Source organism: Dipteris shenzhenensis, chromosome 19 (genome assembly GCF_047967505.1).
Source record: "Dipteris shenzhenensis isolate YYH24624 ecotype China chromosome 19, Dip_SZ_1.0, whole genome shotgun sequence".
Classification (NCBI taxonomy): domain Eukaryota; kingdom Viridiplantae; phylum Streptophyta; class Polypodiopsida; order Gleicheniales; family Dipteridaceae; genus Dipteris; species Dipteris shenzhenensis.
Window position 1 is genome coordinate 44,109,662 of NC_141614.1, and position 20,862 is coordinate 44,130,523.

General features: G+C 38.1%; 1 protein-coding gene across 1 annotated transcript; it reads right to left on the reverse strand.

Moving 5' to 3' along the window:
* Window positions 1-567: 567 nt before the first annotated feature.
* LOC147890513 (putative xyloglucan endotransglucosylase/hydrolase protein 30) lies at window positions 568-2,131 on the reverse strand. The gene is made up of 4 exons (XM_087390307.1): window positions 1,882-2,131; window positions 1,640-1,740; window positions 1,133-1,341; window positions 568-961 (listed from the first exon to the last, which is right to left on the reverse strand). The coding sequence occupies exons 1-4, from the start codon at window positions 2,129-2,131 to the stop codon at window positions 568-570; spliced, it is 954 nt and encodes a 317-aa protein (XP_087246433.1).
* Window positions 2,132-20,862: the final 18,731 nt, after the last annotated feature.

A 20,862-nucleotide genomic window follows, 5' to 3' on the forward strand; every position in this document is an offset into this window, starting at 1 on the left:
TATAATATATTACCTTTTTGGTTGTTCAAACTATCTAAAGAGAGCAAAAGCTTGCATAAATCTCGTGTTGTGCAAGGTTCCTCAACCATTGGTTAACCATTTTATGATTATTTAAATACTATAAAGTTGTGCACATTGCTCTTTATGTTATAATGTATATTTTTGCATTCATAATGATAGGACTCAATGCTTAAGGCTCGTCATATTTTGAGAAGAGAAGTTAACTTCGAGTGATTTTTTCACTACTACTTAGCTCCACTTGGCCATACAACTAGATTTTAAATGTGACATGGGATAAGGATTCCAAGACAATGTGACATGGGATCAAGGATTGAAAGACAAAAGTATTGTGATTTGAAGGGTTTAAAAGTTGAATGAAGGGTTCGAGAGAAGCGTTTATAAGATGTAGAAATCACAAAAGTATTGTGAATTGATGGGTGATAGAGACAATGCTAGAAATCTAGGAAGTTCTTATACACATGCCCGGTGTGACGACTTTATTAGGGTGGTGTCCAATCTCAAACAAGAACATGGATAATCCTCAGACTTTGCAAAAGAAGTTGGCATTCAAACTGTCGTGTGTCTGCATTCAGGAAGCTGCTGCGGATACCGTTGCGAATCTGAACAATAATCATATACCATGTAATTTTGCCTCACCCATTGGAGCCCCATCTCCTGGTCCGACGTTAGACTTTCACTCATAAATGGTTCCTCGGTGTTCTGGTTTGAGCAATCCACCGGCGGACCTTCGTCTGACGTTTTGCATCCATTGATCACAAAGTCTGTGTATGAGACAATAAACGGCGCGAAGGAGTAATTCGTTTTGTACTTTCCGCCGTCGGTGGCCCAAGCGGAGGCGTCCCAGATGGTACCATAGACAGACATAGGCTTTGATGGGTACACTGAATTTAATTGTTCAGTCTTTGGGAACTCTCTAATGGGAATCCCATCTATGAAAAAGCTGTGAGCAACAAACTATTCAATTCTAGGATCTTGGCGGGTAATTGGTTTTGTTATTGATTAAGATTAGTTTAAATGCAGGCTGTGAATACAAAAGCACGCTCTTTTGCTGTACAAGACACGGAAAAGCTCAAATGTGCAATTGAAAATTGGCGTAGGAAAAGTAGATTACACGGTATGGTTCGGAGTCCACAAAATAGTGTATTGGTGAAAGTCGGCAGTAGGATCAAACCACAAATGGAACCTTTGTTCTCTTCCTGTATTTGTGCTTCCATTTGCGTAAACGTTAGTCTGTAAGACGTAAGGGTTGTCCGGAAGCACTCCCAGAAACTCAAAGTCAATCTCGTCGTGAGTATCTTGATACACTCCAGTATTTGAAGTCTGAAAAGAGCGACCCTCTTTAACAGCGGTATTCCATAATGTAACATGTTTGGTGCATAGAATTACTCAGGCATATATCGATTTGTTATATAGCTCAGACGGTCTTCATGTTTTGAATGCACTCAATTAACATCGTCCCACAGTAGCCATGCTATGCATTAATCAAGGTTTGCTGACACAGCATCATTTGCATTTGCCCTCGTTTACAGAATTTCTATAACGTCATAGTTTAGTCTCATTCTAGTTTTTGGGTGCAGAAGGAACAATGAAAACGCCACGGAAAAGAACGAAACTATACATAGAAAGTAACCACCACGCCTGCAGAATTGTTGGCAGGGAGTTTGATAGCAGCACTGAAAAGTCCATATAAGTATTGAGAGTTCGATTTGAAGCCGCTACCTGCAAATGGAGGTCGAAAGCATGAACTCAAAAAAGCAAAGAAGAAAAAGCGTTATGGAACGGAAGACCCACGTCATGAAAACCGCTCGGAGGACAAATCTGGGTGCGTCTAGGGAGGGGGAGGGACGGGGGAGGAAGGACCTGAAAGCTGATCGAGGGAGAGGCGGACGGAGAGGTCATCGGGGGAGGGGATCTGGTGATCGGAAGACCAGATGTTAGAGAAGGCAGTGGAGAAGGAGATGGGGTGATAACTAGAAGAGAAGGGGAAGGAATAAGGGAGGGGCGATTGGGCGGGAGGGAAAGGGAGGTCGGAGAGGGCGGAGACGAAGAGGGAGGCTTGGATGAGAGCAAAGGACGCCATAGCCATAGCCATAGCCATAACCATAACCATAGCTCTGAGATGAGAAGAAGATGAACAGAAGGAAGGGCTCATGAAAGAGCTCTTGTGGTTTCTAACTTTTTCTTAACGCCTCCCATGCAAAAGCCTTCGTTTTCATCTTCTTCTTCTCCAATTCATGAGCTTATCCGTTGCCCAACTAACTACCTCTCTCACCTTCCCATGTGCCACCCATCTCAATTTCCCCCTCTTCACAATGCCCATCCCCCTCGAATCTTCTTCTTCCATATTGTGACTTGGCACCACGTGGAAATGACCACACGTGGTGTTCTAACCACCCTAGGTAGTTGCCAGGGCAAGACGCTGTAATAAACGAGGCACATCCTAGTTTATAGGCGACACAGTATTCATATCTAATCTTGGTGGAGACGTTGGTTCTGCGAGGTCATGGAATGCTCGAATGCTGTCCCAACCCAATAGTTCCAAACACAGGAGCATCACATGGCAGAGCAGGAGATTCAACATATCACACAGATCAGAGGCAAACACATGATTGCCCTCATGAATCAGTTCTCACATACCAATCAAACATCGATGGCAATGCTCAATTCGTACCATGTATTGTCACATGCAAATTCTAGAACTGATCATCAAGTGAGGCCAAAGTCCTTCCATGGACTCCCTACTGAAGACGTAATAGCCTGGATAGACCATTTAAAAACTATTGCTGATTACTTCGGCTGGGCAGATGATCGAAAAGTAGTGGAGCTGCAGAAGGTATTGGAGGGGATCGTAGCAATTTGGTTCTTTCAACAACATGAGTTGATAAAGCAATATTGGCCGAGTCTGCATCATCCATTGATGCAAAACTTTGCACACACAAATGTTACACAAACGGCACTTCAGCAATCACAAGATTTAGAGCTGAAGGTAGATGAGCTCATAGCACAATTTGTCATCAAATTGAATCAATTGTTGCTCCGAGCAGATTCTTCTATGTTAGAAGAAATGAAGATGTTTTTCTTGAGGCCATGGCTTAGACACGACATTTCACGATGAATGAGGGATCAAGAACCGAAATCTTTCGACATCCAATACACTCCAGGCAAAGACAACATTGTTGCCGAGTCCAATACCCTAAAATGTCCAACAACTCAATCTAGTCGACCTAGATTTGAGACTTGCTACACCTTTAATTCCATTGTCAATCCCTTTTCATATAGCAACTACTGATCAACCCATTCATGATATGTCTAGTTTTTCTATATTGCAACAAAAAGATCCCATAGTTCAATAGATAGTGACCCATATCCGTCAGCCACAACCTCATCCAGACCAAATGCAATACTAGCTAATGAATAATCTATTATATTTTGTAGCCCCAAATAAAGAACCACGTCTTTACATACCCTTTGCATTGCATGCCCACTTTACAAATTATTGTCATGCACACCCAATGTTTAGCCATTTAGGAGTACACAAGATCCTTGAAGCTATTAGGACACAATATTATTGGCCCAAAATGCACATTTTCATTACCAACCATATCCGAACATGTCCAACTTGTCAAGCAACATAACCTTTCATGTCTAAACTCTTAGGTTTGCTTTAGAGTATAATAGTGAGTCAACCTTTTGAGTTAGCAGCTTGGGATGTCATGGGTCCTTTTCTAGAGTCATTGTTAGGAAATAAGTATATCATAATTCTAATTGAATATTTAACAAAATGGTGTGAAGCAGCTGTAGTTACAGATATCTCATCAAATATAGTGGCAAAGTTTCTAATGGACAATGTCATCGCACGATATGCTTACCTGACCACAATTCTGTCTGACCAAGGAACGAATTTCAAATCGCAGTCATGGAAGTGCTCACAAAATATTTAGGTTTGTGATTGTGATTTTTGAACCCCACCATCATCAAACAATGGATTTGATAGAGAAGTTGATGAAGGCAATGAAGCAGATGTGATAAAAGTTTATGTCAATCTAGCCCATGATAATTGGGACCAAATCCTACCTTATGTGCTCCAAGTCTACCAAACAACAATACAAGCATCAACATGGATCATTCCTTTTAGAGCCCTATATGGTCACGATCCAAGATTCCCACCTAAGTTACCCTATCTAGAAGTTCCATGGAGATTTAGACACAGAGTTGATTTGAACCAAGAGTCTATAGAACGTGCAGCCGATTTTCAGATTTGTAATACTAAATAACCTCAAAGTTGCACAATCCAAGTAGCAGCGAATCTACAAGCAGTGCCGTGAAGATGCGGTTTACAAGGAAGGAGATTTAGTCTCAGTGTATTACACAGTCCACAAGAAGGGATTATGCAAAAGTTTCATGCATACCTGGATCAGACTATACAAAGTCTTGAAAAGGCTCCGCATGTACACATGCAGGTTGCAGCATCTAACTGATAGCCAGTGACATGTGCACACAAGTGCCGAATCAAACCTTTCATTGCATCAAATTGAGAGGGGGAGGTGTGACATGGCACCATGTGGTAGTGACCACACATGGCAGCCCTTCAAGTTGTAGCTACCCTAGGTAGTTGCCAGGGTGAGACATGGTAATAAACGAGGCAGATCCTAGTTTGTAGGGGGCACAGTATTCAGATCTAATCTTGAGCATTTCACAATATGCTCTCTCTCTCTCTCTCTCTCTCTCTCTGTGTGTGTCACACACACACACACACACACACACACACACACACACACACATGCATGCATGCACGCATGCACCCATGCACGGATGCATGCATGCACGTGCACACACACGTGTATTAGATATTTGATTATGTTGAAGTCATTGTGTGTGTTTAAAGGTTCCATCCTTCCAATTTATTGTATCTAGTTTCATTCAGTCTCATAGACCCTTCGATCATTCGAAGACTCTCTCTCTCTCTCTTCCCCCCTCCCCTCCTGCCTCCCTGCAACAAAGGCAGACACATGACATCTTCGCATCCCAATCTAGTTGATGTAATTAATTGTATGGCTCAATTATTGATGGGACTTCTTAATCTACACACACACATGTATATTTCCCCAACTATGAACCCCTTTTGAACCCATGTACTCATTCGCTCCTTACTCCTTGTTACTTAAAATATATATATTATTAATAATCTAAGAATCCATATGGTTGTCTATATTCCTAGGTAAAGCAATAACAAGCCTAGGAAAACAGGCATTACCTGTCTACCCAAACATAACTACAGTGTTCTAACACCTAGTTTGTTTGAATGGTGGTAGGTAAGTGTTTGTCAATCAAACTCAATATTATTGTGTTTTTGTAATAATTCATTGGGATACCCTTCAGGAGCATGGATCTAATGAGCTCCTTTTTATATTTTTAATGCTTAAAGTACTCCGCTTTTGCATTAAATTATATATTATATTAGGCAGGGTTTGCTTCTAAGTGAGTTTTTAAGTTTAACCTAAACTTCCTTTGTGTTTAATTAGCTAGCACATCTAACGACCTTTGTAAATTTGTTCGGCTTCAGTTTATTTAGTCCTATGTAATTACATTAGCTCTCTAGTACAATGGTTGTTCCTTACTTAGGGATGCATTTGTGATTATACAAATTAATGATTTCTACCATATGAAAGGTAAAATTATTAACCTTGCAACTAATCACGGTGAGTTGTGGATGAGGTAGAGCAGGTGGCTCCCGTGGAAAATGTGATTTGTGCTAAGTTTGGAGGGATCCTCACATGGGGTTGGTGGTGTCCAATGCTTAGTTCCATATTTGGGTTTCTTCTACCTCTTTTCTCACTTGATCCTAGTCGTTCCACACCTTCCTACTCACCCTTCCAGCTTCTGTCTTTGCTACTACTACTCGCACGTGCTTGTTCCTTCCTTGCATCACTTGGACTTTGGAGGGACTTTGATCACTACACACTCATGGCAACTTCCTAGGTATGCATGAAGCTTTTGTTCGGCAATATTTCATTGGCTTTGATTTGTTGTCCAACAATTGTAGTGTTGGTTCTTTAGTTCTTGTTCCACTTTAGTCAAGGTTATTTTGACCTCCCTACTTGTAGTACCTCTCAGGTATTCTGTTTAGACATCATGGGCTTGTAATGCATACTTTTGTGCTATCCATTCTCTAATCAAGGCAGTTGACCCACCCATTTGCAGAGTTATATTGTGCTTGCTAATGACCTAATGGAAATTCATAGAGGCTAGCATTGAGGTACGGTGGTTTGAGCCCATTTTTGCATGGTGGCAACACTGTGTTTTGGAAGAGTAGTTAGTGTCTTCATGGATTCTTTGATAGCTCTATAGCATAATGCTTGCTCAATGTACTACACTTCTAGCTCAATAGGTTTTGCTGGTTCCCCAATGGAACTTAGAGCTATGCTTGTAATGGCTTATGGTGGCTAGTGCACGCAAAAGCTAGGTGGCATAACTGGGGTTGATTTCTTCTTTTGGGCTATGGCTTGGAATATCATTTGCCCTATCCGATTACTCTACATTCATTGGCCTCTTGCAGATAATGTTTACCCCTTGAGTCTCCCAGTCATTTCTCTAATTATGGATCCTTTGCTTTACCTATTGTCATGATACGTTGTGGGTTGGTCCTTGCTTGTGTCAACTGATGTTGCGCTATGGTTTCTTGGTAGTTTGTGTGAGATGACCAGCAACCTATTACTTTATAAGCTCTTTAATTTTCTTTGATTTGTCTCTGGCTGTTCATAGCTTTGCTGTGTTGCAGGCTAGTTGGGCTTTTGCATCTTGTTTGGTTGCACCCGTTTTGTCTTATGGCTCTTTGCTATGTGAGCTGTGCTTATGGCTTCATATTGTATAGTGGCAGGATGATCCATGGCTTAATAAATGGCTGTGTGAATTCGCTATTGAAGTGACGAATTTCCCTAAGTTGCGCTTAGGTGCTCCGTACTTTATATATTTTGTATTACTTATATTTATCTCTTAGGGCATAGCGTTTGATGGCCTTCAATCTATTACTTATTAAGCATGCATATATTTCCATTTTTAAAAGCTATATTGCTAGTTAGTTTTATGTAAAGATTTTTAGTTCTTGTAGACTTATTATTTATTATTTTTTGTTCTCTTGGTTTGTCATACGCATATCATTATGCAAATAATTTTTTTAATAAGGTCTCTATAGTATGCTTTGCTCAATATAAATTTGTTGTACTCTTGAACTTCTTTAACCGTCTCATCCTCTCGCTCTCCTTCCTCCTATAATGATTATAGATATACTCATTTCCTTGATAACTTTTGCACTCATTAGTCAACAATAATTTCTCTTGTTTACCTCACGCCTTCATTGGTTTATTTAAATGTTTTTTAATTAAAAGGTCAACATATTATGTACTTTTATTTTTACATATGTTGATTTATGTATTAATATTTATATGAGAAATGGTTACATGTGCAATTTATTTTTTATTCATTTCTTCTTGAGTCATCTAATTCTTCTACCTATTCTTCCCAGCTAGTTACTTGGCTAACCTATTTGGCTCTCCTGATTCTCCTAGTCTCTTTGGACATAATGCTCTTCTTGTTTTTTATTCAAACTTCCTTAAACGTTATTTACTTCTCAAATCCAAATGGGTGGTCTTCATTTTAATGATCTTTAGTCTTTCAAACATTTGGATTATTAACATGTAGTTCAAACTTTGGTTTGGGACTTAATTAATGATTTATATTTCTTCACTGATATTGCTTGCACTCCCGTAGTGCTTTTTCCTTATGTGAAATTTATTATTGCAATAATATCATCTCTTGCTCCTGTTAATATTAAGCTTTCTTATTCCTATAGTGCTAAATTGGCTGTATGCTTTCATACATTTATACAATTTTAAGTCAATTGTAGGTCTTTTTCTTATGTAGAGCTACTAGGCATAATTGTTTGAAATAATAAAAGCTTGGATTACCCCCCAAGGATAAGCCTTCACACATATGCTAATCCCTAATCTAACACATGTCTTATTGCATACACAGTTCACCGGCAACTTTTAAATCTAGAAGGTTTTTTTTTTTGGTAAAAGCGATAATAAGCTGGGGTAAACATTCATTACCTATCTACTCAATTGATGCTAAGATGTTCTAGCACTTAGTTTCTGTTGGATGCTGGCAAGTAAGTTGACTTGACCTTGGTTCTCGGACTTCTGGAAGGACTCATCACTTGGATTTCTTGTATACACTTTGTTTATGATGGATAATTATGTTCATACTCCACATGTGATGTCTTGCTAAAAAACATTGCTTGTTTAAGTGCCCTTGTAGTGGGGTCTAAGGTTTTTGATAATCTGCTTCTACTTCATTCCTCTAATTATCATTTACTCATATCCTTAGAAATATTTATTAGAATGGGGCACACTTTATCCAAATGATTGAATCAACTATATGGTTCAATTTTGATGGGAGTATTAAATTGAAACACAAACTCTTATTTCCCAAGTAGCCTTTGGGCATGGCTAGTACCATATAGTTAATTCTTAATCATTGGATTTAAATGGTCATTGGTTAACTATGCATTGGATTACTTGTTGAATGATGCATACTAGTCTTCCTATACTGTTTGTGCTGGGTTTTCATTCTTTTTTATTTGTTTGTACACTAATTACGTTTATTTTATGGCAGAACCAATGGATTCCATCCGTGCTTAAACTTGATTATATTGCTACTTTAGCCAACATCTCGGTTCCTCTTGTTGGTACACAATGCATCTTATCTTGCTTCAAAGGTCCAGACTTCCATAGAAAGCTCTTATATTTTTAAAAGCAATCTACCCTTAGGAAGTCAAATTCTACTTTTACTATTGCTCCATTAATGATTGGATCTCACTTCTTGTTCTATCCAAGGCCCAATTGATTTTCTTGAATATTTCAACAAATTATTTTCATCCCTTCCCTTGATTGACGCTTGGATCTTAACTTTTACTTTTCTACCCTACCTTTAGTTGTTAACAAAATCTTTCTTCTCAAAGGTATTCCAACTATTCCATTAGAAATTAAGAACATTCTTGAAATCGTCAACTTTCTTTTGGACTTTGACCTCTTGAACCACAATAAGAAAGAAGCTCTTTCTTCTTTAAATTCCATTTCCTCCATCCTTTTCTTCTCCTCAAAAAGTAATTCCTCCTGCCTTCTCTAGTGCTATCCCCCTCCGCCCTCATCGACAACTTGAATTAGACTCCATAACATTGGAGCATAAGCTTTGGGATTTTGACGCTATCAACCATAGAGCTCCTTTCTCAATCTCCTCCTTAGCTCTTTTTTGTAGTTTCTTAATTGATGTGGTTGATCATTGCAAAATGCTTGCCATACAATCCAGATATCTTTTGTTTAATGACTTTTTCTTTGATATTTTTCAAATCAAGCTTTCTGATGTTGATCCCTCCAAATGCTCAAGCATGGCTTTGATTTCCAGAACCAAAGGTCCCATCAATCAAGACAAGCTTTAGGAACCCAAAAAGTTCTTGAAAAATTGCTAGAATACCTATAGACCATTTTTAAAATGCCAATGCAAAAGATCCGATCCCAATTCAGCTTGTTCTGCTTCCATTAGTTTGCTGGATCATCTCTTATGGTTTGTGTTTCGAAACTTGTCTAGTTTTTCTCCCTTCGCATCAAGGCCAATTCTAGTATATGCCTTCATTGGTTGGGTAGCCTCTTTCCCCTTAGAGTTCGAATTTGCAGTCTTAGTGAGTTTTGGTTTCATGATTTTATGCTAGAGGCTACTCATAACTTGTTAATTTTTACCCCGAATTCCCTGCTCTTGCCTCGACTCCTCAACACTCCAGTGGCCAACACTATTGAAGCAATCCTACTTCCATAAAAAAATAAGGATCTTAAATGGCTCATGACTACTCCATCTACCATGAAAAGCTCTACCAAGAAACCTTGTTCCTTTGTTTCGAAGGACTTGGCGAGACCTCAAAAGCACTTGAATTTAGTAATGAGGATGAGCAAGTAAGATTCATCACAAAAAAAGCTAATGATTTATCTTTGCTCGATAGTCAGAATAGGAAATCTAAAGATTTATTCATCTCCTTTTTGTCAATAAACTTTTTAATTTTATTCCACTGAAAAAGGTTTTTGTGGAGGTTTTTGAAGAATGTGGTGTTAAAAAGACATTGCCCACTTTTAACATTGGGTTTGGATGGAAATTTCCTAAAAACTTGGCTTTGCCACTTTCTATAAATCAGTGGGACACATTTTGTGACTTCTCTATAGATTCGATAGCATGTATTTGTTCCACTCCAAAAAGATTTAGGGCCTTTACAGAAGACTTTGACAACTTTGGCACCCATGTCCTTTCCATGGACCCATTGATCTGTCGACAACCATTCTTGCAAGACTTTATGAAAAAAGGTCTTAACCATATTCCCCTAGTCTTGGTGAACTGTTACCCAATCATTACAGAGTTAAATCTAGCCTCTACCAAACTATGTGCTTGGATGTGCATCAGTGCTGCATCAAAACACGAGAATTGCATTAAGTTGATTGTCCTTAGGAAATTGAAATCCCATTTTCTGAATCATAGGTTCAATCAAAAACCATGGTTTCTTGATAAAAATATTATGGATGAAGTGGATTACCTTACTCTCTTTATATTTTAGGTCTAGATAAATCCTCTCAAACCTCGACCTTCATTTGTAAAAAGCTAATGAGACTAGCAGCTAAGGCTCTCCCAAATTTTCACAGTCTTTGGTCACAAAAAATGCTCAAAAAATGATGTAGCTGAAAATGTTAAAATATATTCATTATCCTATGGCATTGAGTAGCCATCTAATCTCACTTTCCCCTATCTCATGGGAACGTATAAAGTGCATAAAAAGGCATTTAGATGGCTCACTAATGCCCATAATTGTATGCTTACTAATATTACCAAGTTTATTACTAAAATGCTTATTGCCCTTGACTTTGGAATCGGGAATATACTGAAAGGCATCATGGAGATCTCTAGACCTTTACCCGTACTTGCACAAATGCATATCAGATTATTCATAACCAATATGATCTTTTGATTAATCTACCAGAAAGAACGTTCATAGTGTATACCTTTGACATCATGTCATGCTATGAAGCCATACCTCACCAAGGGAGTTATAGCCTCATATAATCTATCCAAAAATTTATCAATATTCTAAGTAAAGCTGGCTATCTTGGCTTCAAAAAAACCAAAAAATAGCTGGGGCTCACAAAGAAAAACAAAGAGTGTATGCTCAACTTCAAATTTTTTATTAATCTAAACCTTTTTATTTTACTTGGTGTGGATGTTTATGTTCAAACAAAAGGTATTCCTATGGGATACTCTTGTTCTCCACTTTGGTGCAACCTATATCTTACCTGGTTTGAAGTATAGTATATTCTCAAATTGTCAAGACTTAAAGACATGGAGAAACTTGTATCTTGCCTGGTTTGAAGTACAATATATTCTCAAATTGTTAAGACTTAAAGACATGGAGAAACTCAAGGCCTTTTATATCTTGACATGATTTATGGATGATTTAATTTTTATTAATAGTAAGTTTATTTTGGATTGTTTCTCTCAAAACAAACCCTTTGATTTAGCAGATCCATTGTGTATTTACCCTTTGGATATTATTACCATTAAGCCCACTTATGACACTTATTCTACCACTTATTTGAACATGTCCATAACACTTTTAAGACCTTTTATTGGTTGCTATGAAACCCATACCTTTTAGAAAAAAGATAAACTCCCTTGTACTAAGGTTTTGTTTATTCATACAGCTAGCAATAGACCCAAAAATATTGCATATAAGGTTTGAATCTCATAAGTGCTCCCTCTTAATTATAATGATTTGCCTGGGCCTTGGGCATATATCGATTTGCTAAGATTAATTGGTCTTTTTGAGAAAAATGGTATTAAGCCTTACTTGATCACCAAAAATATCTTGCATTTCTTGAATAACAACATCATTCCTGGTTTATGGTTTGATGTCCAAAATCTTATATAAGTTCCATATGGTGGGCTTACCCCTCAACATGTGGGCTTATCCTCTAGGTTGCGGACACACACACACACACACATACACATACACACACACACACAATAAATTTGATTAGTAAATGTATCTCACACAAACAGACACTTATTTCTTTACACACACACACACACTCTCTCTCTCTCTCCTCCTCCTCCTCCTACTACTACTACTACTACTACTACTACTTCCTTTCACTTTGCATTTCGTACAAACACACACTCACATACACACATACACACTCACTCACGCACACATATCTCACACTCACACTTACTCATATACACACATACATACATGTATACTCACACACTCTCACACACATACACACTATGATTACTACTTCTAACTCAATCGTTGACATAACGCTCACATCTCACTATGTTGTATTGTGCTAATGGGGCATTGATGCTCACACTCATAATTATGGATGCATTCTATTTATAATGTAGGGTACTATCACTTTGATAGATGAATGACTTACTGGAGGTACATTCTTGAAGAACGAGAACTATCAGTGTGATTAATGTACATAGATTTTATGTACTCAACTGTGGAGTGTTCTTTTATGAGGCAGTGTATTGACATACCATGTTGGGTGTTTGTTGTTTTTGGTTTTTGATGGAAGCTTGGGTTTTGTAATAATTCCTTGGGATACTCTTAAGGAGCATTGCTCTAATGAGCTCCTTTTCATGATTTTAATGCTTAAAGTACTTGCTTTTGTATTAAATTATATATTATATCAAGCTTCCTTTGCTTGTAAGTGAGGTTTTTTAAGTTTAACCTAAACTTACTTTGTGTTTAATTAGCTAGCATATCTAACAACCTTTGTATATTTGTTTAGTTTGGGTTTATTTAGTCCTACGTAATTATATTAGCTCTCTAGTACAATGGTTGTTGTTCCTTGCTTAGGGACGCATTTGTGATTATACAAATTAATGATTTCTACCATACGAAAGGTAAAATTACTAACCTTGCAACTAATCATGGTGAGTTGTGGATAAGGTAGAGTAGGTGGCTCCCGTGGAAAATGTGATTTGTGCTAAGTTTGGAGGGACCTTCGCTTTTGCACTAACTGGTGATTGCTAGTGATGTAATGAAAATTCACAGAGGCTAGTATAAGGTACGGTGCCCATTTTTGCATGGTGGCAGCGTTGCATTTTGGAAGAATGTTTAGGTTCTTGCATGGATTCTTTGGTAACTCTATAGCGTAATGCTCACTCAATGTACTGCACATCCAACTCATTCAATGCCTTCATCGGTTGCTATTTATGCTATTTATCATGGCACCACTTGGGCTGTGCATGGCTCTGTTGGGTTCTGGTGAGGCCCACAGCTACATATGCCTAATTCCCTTCTTGACCGAACATCTAGCTCTCCTTGTTCCTTGCTCATTATGACTCTCCATTTTCCATTACTCGCTTGGGCTTGGATTTGGTTCCTTAGACATTGATGAAGACTAACACACACTCCTCAATCCTTCATGTGCGTATGGTGGTGGTAACTTAGGTACTCTAGTTTGTTTCCTCACTTCTTTTGTAATGATGTCATCTAAAAAGCAACAAAACCAGACAGTGTACTACAGACCACATTGTAATGATGTCATTTGAAAATCAACAAAACCAGACAGTGTACTAAAGACCACACTGTAAGACTCAAGCCTCAAGTATGCATTCCATTCAAATGAGACGTTTACATTGCACAATAGAGAAACTATCTCTGTTGTTCATATTTTGAGTTGAAAATAAAAAACAGAATGTATTTTTAGTCCATACAAACAAGGAAAAGGGAGCCATGCCTGGAGCTACTAGTCGGGGTGCTGAGCTGATGAGATGCATGCTAGAAGGTAAAACCTTGGTCCTTGTTGGGATTTTTGAATTGGGCTCCTCCCCCGCTGGGGGGGAGGAAGAGGGGTGCACCAGGCATTTGAGGTAGTGCAAGACAGAGGCGAAACGCATGGCCCCGGACACGCAAGATAACACACACTTGGGCTTGGATTTGGTTCCTTGGACATTGATCAAGACTAACACACACTCCTCAACCCTTCATGTGCGTATGGTGGTGGCAGCTTGAATACTCGAGTTTGTTTCCTCACTTCTTTTGTAATGATGTCAAATTCCAAGTTTGTTTCCTCACTTCTTTTGGAGAATGGATCTTCTGCCATTTCTCTCTTCAGTGAGAATGATTAGAGTGGCTTCAATTCCAGAAGAATGGCAATCTGTCTTTGGATGTTTGGCTGAATCGCATCTATTATAAGTATTGATTATGATTTTCTATTGTCTTTTTTTACAATTTTGTGTCAATTGCAAATGTGTTAATGGGTGCCAAATTTTCCACCGACACCCATATGGTGACCTATGAGGATGACATCTATGAAAAGTGGATAAATTTTTTGAGATTAGTGCAGGAGGGAGGTCATCAACCAACCATAACATATATGAGAAACTTATTGGGGTTGGATGATAGTATGAGAAAGATCCAAGGGGAGATAGAGTTAGGTGACATTGTACTTATCAAGCCCAAGCAAGACAACAAGGATGTTACCAACATGGCTCAAAGTGCGTCGAAAATGAAGCAAAACAAGGTAGTTAGAGAGGAGCTTACAAAAGTATTCACCTCGGAACATCCAAATCCCTCCTTTGGGACATGGGATAACTTTGCAGGGTATTTTGGTATTACTCCCATTGTTTTCCAAAGATTTCATGGAATTTGCGAGACATGGCTAAAGGAAAAGCTACAGGTTGGTAGATCCAATGCCTGAATTCCCACTAGCTACAATTAGCTATGTTGAATGATTAATAGAAGCAAGAAATGATGATAGTGTCAAGTCAAAAAAGTGTTTTCCATGGACGGTATCTCTTGTCAATATGGAAATGGAAGGTGACCAATTCTTGTCACAAAACTTTTCAAATGGCCTTGCTATAAGCTTGTGTGTTCTTGACACTACACAAGGGTTTGCAAAAAACATTGGATGGAATAAAGCTACATTTGGGAAGTTAATTAAAGTTGTAATGCGGTCCACATTGTCTCTATCATAGTTTGTTCTTTTATCATTTTTGAATATGATAGAGATGGTCAATCTAAAGAATGCCATTGATGAGTGTTCAATTTGGAGTTAAAGATTCATGTGTGCCATTTGCACCAAAGATGAGACGCTCATGGGTTTGATAGAAACATTTGGCATTTTGACATTCTTGAGCTCAGATGGTGGATATTCTAGATTTTATCACTTCTTGCAAGTTGCCAAGCCCTACAACATACTTGAGGATAATATCATGGTTGATAGTGATGATGAGGACAAAACAAAAGATCCACAGGAGGCCATCAAAGAATGCATCATCAAAGAAAGCATCATACGCTTTTGCAGGGATAATCAGTTTGTAGTTGACTTCTTCACCAAAGGAGTTTTGGCAATGCATGCATTATCCTATGAAAGAAGAGTGGTATCCTCAGTGTTAACAAAAGAACAAGCTGTAGATGTTAAGTCCATTTACTTTGAACTTTTAACAAATGATCCAAAGGTCAGATGTTGGTCCAGAATCGAAAAGCCACTACAAACACATGCTGCTTTGCCACACCACCAAATGATTTAGATGATGATAGTGAGCCAATGGGACCCTTGCCTCCTATACTTGCCAAAGATATTGCTAATATTCCACTTGTTATGTCACTTGATGATTTGACATATCAATCCTAGTTTTAAAAAAGTAGTAGTGACCATTTCAATAATATAACATTGCCACTTTTTTTATTGATATTGGTTTTGTGTACTATGAACCCAATGTATTGTAATATTTGTCCTTCCAAAGTGTTTGAATTGAAGTTCTTTCCACAAACATCAGAATTTGGAGAGTGGCACTAGTGCCATTCTCTGATGAGGTTTTTTAGAAATTCACCTTACCTCATAAAGGAATGATGTTATTGTCATCCATTGAAACTTAAATGGTACTAGTGCAGTTCTCTGCCACTTCATATGAGGTTGTGGAGAATAAGAGTAAGGTGATTTGTCCCATTCATATTTTTGATATCTATTTCATCAACCTATATTGCATTTGTATTCATGTTCACTTCCTATAAGTTTTAGAAGTTTTGTAATGTAAATTTTGTTATATTTTAAGTGCTTCATTGGAAACCCTCGTGATGCAGAGAATGGAACTAGTGCCATGGGAAAATGCACTCTCCATGTGGTGATAGGGGATAGTACTTTGTGCAGTTGTCTATCTCACAAGTGACATTCTCCATCACCTCATAGGAAGAATGGCAATAGTGTCATTCTCCACATCCACACAAGGAGAATGGCAATAGTGCCATTCTCCATAAACTTAAAGGGAAAATGCCATGATAATTATATTGTAAATAATAAATGAGTTTCTTGGAATTATACTCCATAGGAATTATTGATGCATGGAAGGAGAGGGGGACAAATACTACAAAAGAAAACATAACACCAGAAAGAAGTACATTGTTGGAAGTAGTATTAGGAGAGAGCAACCTTGAGGATGTTGGAATCAATGATATAAGGAAGGAGATGGAGATAAATAATACACAAGAGAACATGCCACTAGAAATGGGAATAACTGGAAGCAACCTCATTAGCACTATATTTTTGGAACTGGTATCAAGGGCTAGAGAGTCTAAGGTCAACTCAAATCTTGGTGATGTTGGAATTAGTGATGCTTCAAAGAAGGTGGAGACAACTACTACACAAGAAAACATGCCATCAAAATTGTGGACAACCACAAGCAACCTCAATAGCAGTGCACTTTTTGAAGTGGTGTCAAGAGCTGGCGACTCTAAGGTAAAATTGGATCTTGGTGATGTGCCAAACATAAATAAACATAGAGCACAAGGCAGCTTGTAATCCATCCAATTCCATCCTCCCTGGGTAAGCCAAGGATGACTGTGATATTGGGATTGAATGGCTTACTATTAACCCATTGCTTGTTCAAGTCACAATACACACGTTTGTTATGTATGCCACAATAGTTATATGGTTTTTTGACCTGGGTGAATTGAATTTCTAAGGATCTTGCTACAAAAATCTAATGTAGGTATTTGGTCAATAGCAATGGAGCATAATGTCATTGAAATGGTAGAAAATATTCAAATATATGCAAAGTAAAAACTCCCTTTCTTTGTGATATGGGCTCAGTAGGGATGCTACACTTATATTAAGAGGAGGATAAATAGGCCTGACAAGGTTGGTGTAGAGGCTATGTTCAAATCCTTATTAAAAATCTTGAAGGCATTTGGATGTGATGCTAGGAGGACAATACTTATTGATGACTACTTGCATCAGTCCTCCATCAAATCACATATTTCCTCATCTGTTTAATGTGCAAGACAAAGAAGATAACATTCTACTAGGAGAGTTGAAGCCTTACTTGTTGCTACATCTTGAAGAGGCGAGTGATTTGTGATTGAGAGTAATCAGTAGGCACAATTACCGGTGGTGGAGGGCCATAAAGATTTCAACCTCATCCAAGAAGTTCTTGAAGAATGGAGTGAGAAAAATCATCAACGGTCAATAATGGAATACAATATAGGAAAGCTTCCTCTTGCAGACCACCTAAGGGAGAGGGTTAAGAGAGAACTAGAGGGCGCATCCCACATGCCAAGTCACAGTGGTGGTGAAGACTTGCCTCAACTTAACATGTCACAAATAAATATGCTAAGGGAAGCACATTGCTAAGACCTTTCTAAAGAGACTTCTAAGTGCACATTTTCCATGAAGGTACATATGCCAAATTTTCCTTTGATTTTATCTCAAGTTACTATAATGTTTTTGGGCTAATTGGGTTGTCTTTTGCCATGCAGATAGATATACTTTAAAATCTTGCCTGAGTATGTACGTACAAGAAAGTGATTCGCTTGGAACACCAAATTTTCCTATCCCCATCAAGGAAAAAATGTGGATTTTGAGGTGCATGAGTCATCTATTACAGGGGCTGGCCATGACTTATTTGTGCATGATTCCATTAAGAGAGGGGCTACTCTTCTCCATTGCAGAGGTGACAAATATGCATATTAAAATTGGAAAGAATTGTGTGAAGTTAGACTAAGGCTAAAGAAGTACTCTATCCAAGAGGACCCTTATGTTTCTATGGAGGATATGGTGTACATTATTGGTGATCTTTGGCATGGCAATGTGGCCGGGTTTATCAACAGCAGCAAAAATACAAATTCAAAGCCAAATGTTGTTATGTATTTTCCCCTTATTTACCACCTTGGTCCATCTCCATGAGGAGAGTAGACATTGTAGAATATGGACACATTTGTGTTGAAACCATAGATGATATGTGTGCAGGATAGGAGCTATGATTTTAAAAAAATGATATTTACTCATTTGTACATTCAATACTAGTCCAATGCATTTTTTTTCTTACACTAGTTGTAGACTTTGGGTCTTAAATGCTGTGTATGATGTTTGCATGATAATGTGTCAACATAGTTAAGGCAATGCTACATATTTCATATTAACACTCACTAAATGGCACTAGTGACATGGCATTCTTCTCTGGATTATAATGTCAAAATTTTTTGAAAGATGTTTGAATTTATGGTTTTCAATTGTGCATCCATGAACTGTTAAGTTTTCAACAAAAGAAAAAAAACCAAAATAGCCTTAATGAGAAATCCAACTCTTAAAATGAAGAATTTTAGTCTTAACATCTAGAAGTGCATATTAAATGCTTTGTCATTGCCTCATCGTTGCATCAACTATAATCTTGCATACCTCCACTTAGTCCAGGGCTTCTTGGGATATGGACACCACTAAGGGTGATGACATGAGAAAAGATTCACATGGATATATATGGTTAAGGTAAGAGAAACTAAGGTGTTTATGAACACCACCAAGGTTCATGAGAATATCACGCCTTAAATTCCATTGATAAGGTATTTGTAGACTATGACCCGAGTACCGTTCTGGTGTCATAGAACTATGGAGGAATGGTAGTGGTTGGATTCTCCCCATTAATTATATACTTTGAGAGGGTGTATCTTTATTGCAACATGGTAGGATGGATGAATCATTCTCAATGGTGGCTAATATCACATATATATATTTATTTAATAGCTATTAAATGCTAGCTTGGTTTATTTAATAATATATTTATTGACATTTAGAAATATACAGGTCCCAGGTATTGGTCAGCTCCAGTGACACCATATCCATTGGTTGACTAGCTGGAGATGGCATCTCACCTTGGGTGAATAAACTATCTTTTTTATCACTTTATTTTTTTGCAATAAGTGAAACTTATTTTTAGTTATGTATTAGTGTGTGTTTGAGTTTTTTGTTGGAACTCCAAGTTCAAGACTATTTTTTTTGGAGATACATGCACCAAGGATATTATCGTATTGTTCCCCAATGAGTTGCGGGGGCCAACAGACCACAAAGGATCTTCGTGTGCTTCTTGGGATACAAAGAGGCAAAATGGAGATTACAGCTATTAATTTTTGCATCTTATGTGTGCTCCTATGCATAAGTATTCTGTGTAATGAGTTGCAAAAGTCTTTTGACTTGATCTTATTTGGTGAGGGAGTAAAAGCCAGTCAATCCTCGTAGTTGACTTGAAATTGAACCTTCGAAAGATTTTCTGGCAGAGAGAAAAAAGAAGACAATCCGACATCTTAGAGAGACAAAAATTCTCCAAATCTCCACGGGAGGCTTTTAGAACATGATGGAACAGACGGTTTTAAAAACGGTGGTCCCAATCACTTCCAACACACGGACCAAAAAACATTTTAGCAAACAGATCCATTTGTAAACACCATTGGAATGGTCCACCGGAACTGACAGATCTGCGAATGGTTGCTTCAAACTCAAGTTCCAACAAATTTGGACTTGCTGTCCCAAAACAAATCAACTCTGTTGTGCGCAAAAAAGAGACCTATAAACGTTAGAATGCAAGCTGTAACTACCTAGGTATCGGTACTCTTCGATCCCATTACTAGAACTCCCAAATCCGATATCGAATCCAAAAGTTACAGTGAAAACGGTGAAGGGATGTCAGGCTTGTGCGACTTCCACAGAGAAGCTTCTTCACCTCAAAGACAGCTCACATATCCAAGAATGACTCTCCCTCTTGTGGTGGATAAGAGGGGATTCACACAATAGGTAAGCTCCTGTGATGGCCAATCCAAGCTCAATCTCTATCCTGTGGCTATTGCATCATCGTACACCTCAAGAAGCGCCTTGAACCGAAGCTCCTCTCCCACGCATACCACAGGCCTAATGCCATGGTGCTCTGATACCAATTGTGAGTTCACAACGGAAGTGGAAAACAAGAGAGAGTGACAAACAGAGAGGAACACATAGATTTGTGGGTGCTAAAAACACTCTTATCTTCTATGTCATTCATATATATATGTTGAATATTGGCTACATAACTGGGGTTAATGTATAGTGGCCTTTAATCGTCCTTGCTTGGAGTACAAGCAGCTTGTCTCTCCCCAAACATGCTAAGTCTCATTTGAGACAATTTCTTCCTTGCCTTGTACTTCTTCTCACATGGACAATTAATTCTCCATGAACTGCTATGGTCCCCATAAATGTCAAGTCTCTTCTCACACAAACCCTCATATTAATATTTTACTCTCATCCCAAGTCACTCTACCTCTAATAGCTAGATTAACTACAACAAAATTTATGATTTTCTTATGATCACATAGATCCATGAATGCCAAAAAAAGTTAAATTTCCATTATGCTAACCAAAATTGCCAAATATTTTAAGACACATCCCTTTAATGGCTTATGTTCATGTCACAACTCTCTCTACTCAAACCCTT

What these genes read in the sequence shown, in the direction of transcription:
- LOC147890513 (XM_087390307.1), bottom strand. Translation starts at nt 2,131, where the DNA reads ATGGTTATGGTTATGGCTATGGCTATGGCTATGGCGTCCTTTGCTCTC. An exon ending in CTCCCTCGATCAGCTTTCAG is followed by an intron (nt 1,741 to 1,881) that starts GTCCTTCCTCCC and finishes CTCCATTTGCAG; the next exon opens with GTAGCGGCTTCAAATCGAAC. An exon ending in TGGACTCCGAACCATACCGT is followed by an intron (nt 962 to 1,132) that starts GTAATCTACTTT and finishes TGTTGCTCACAG; the next exon opens with CTTTTTCATAGATGGGATTC.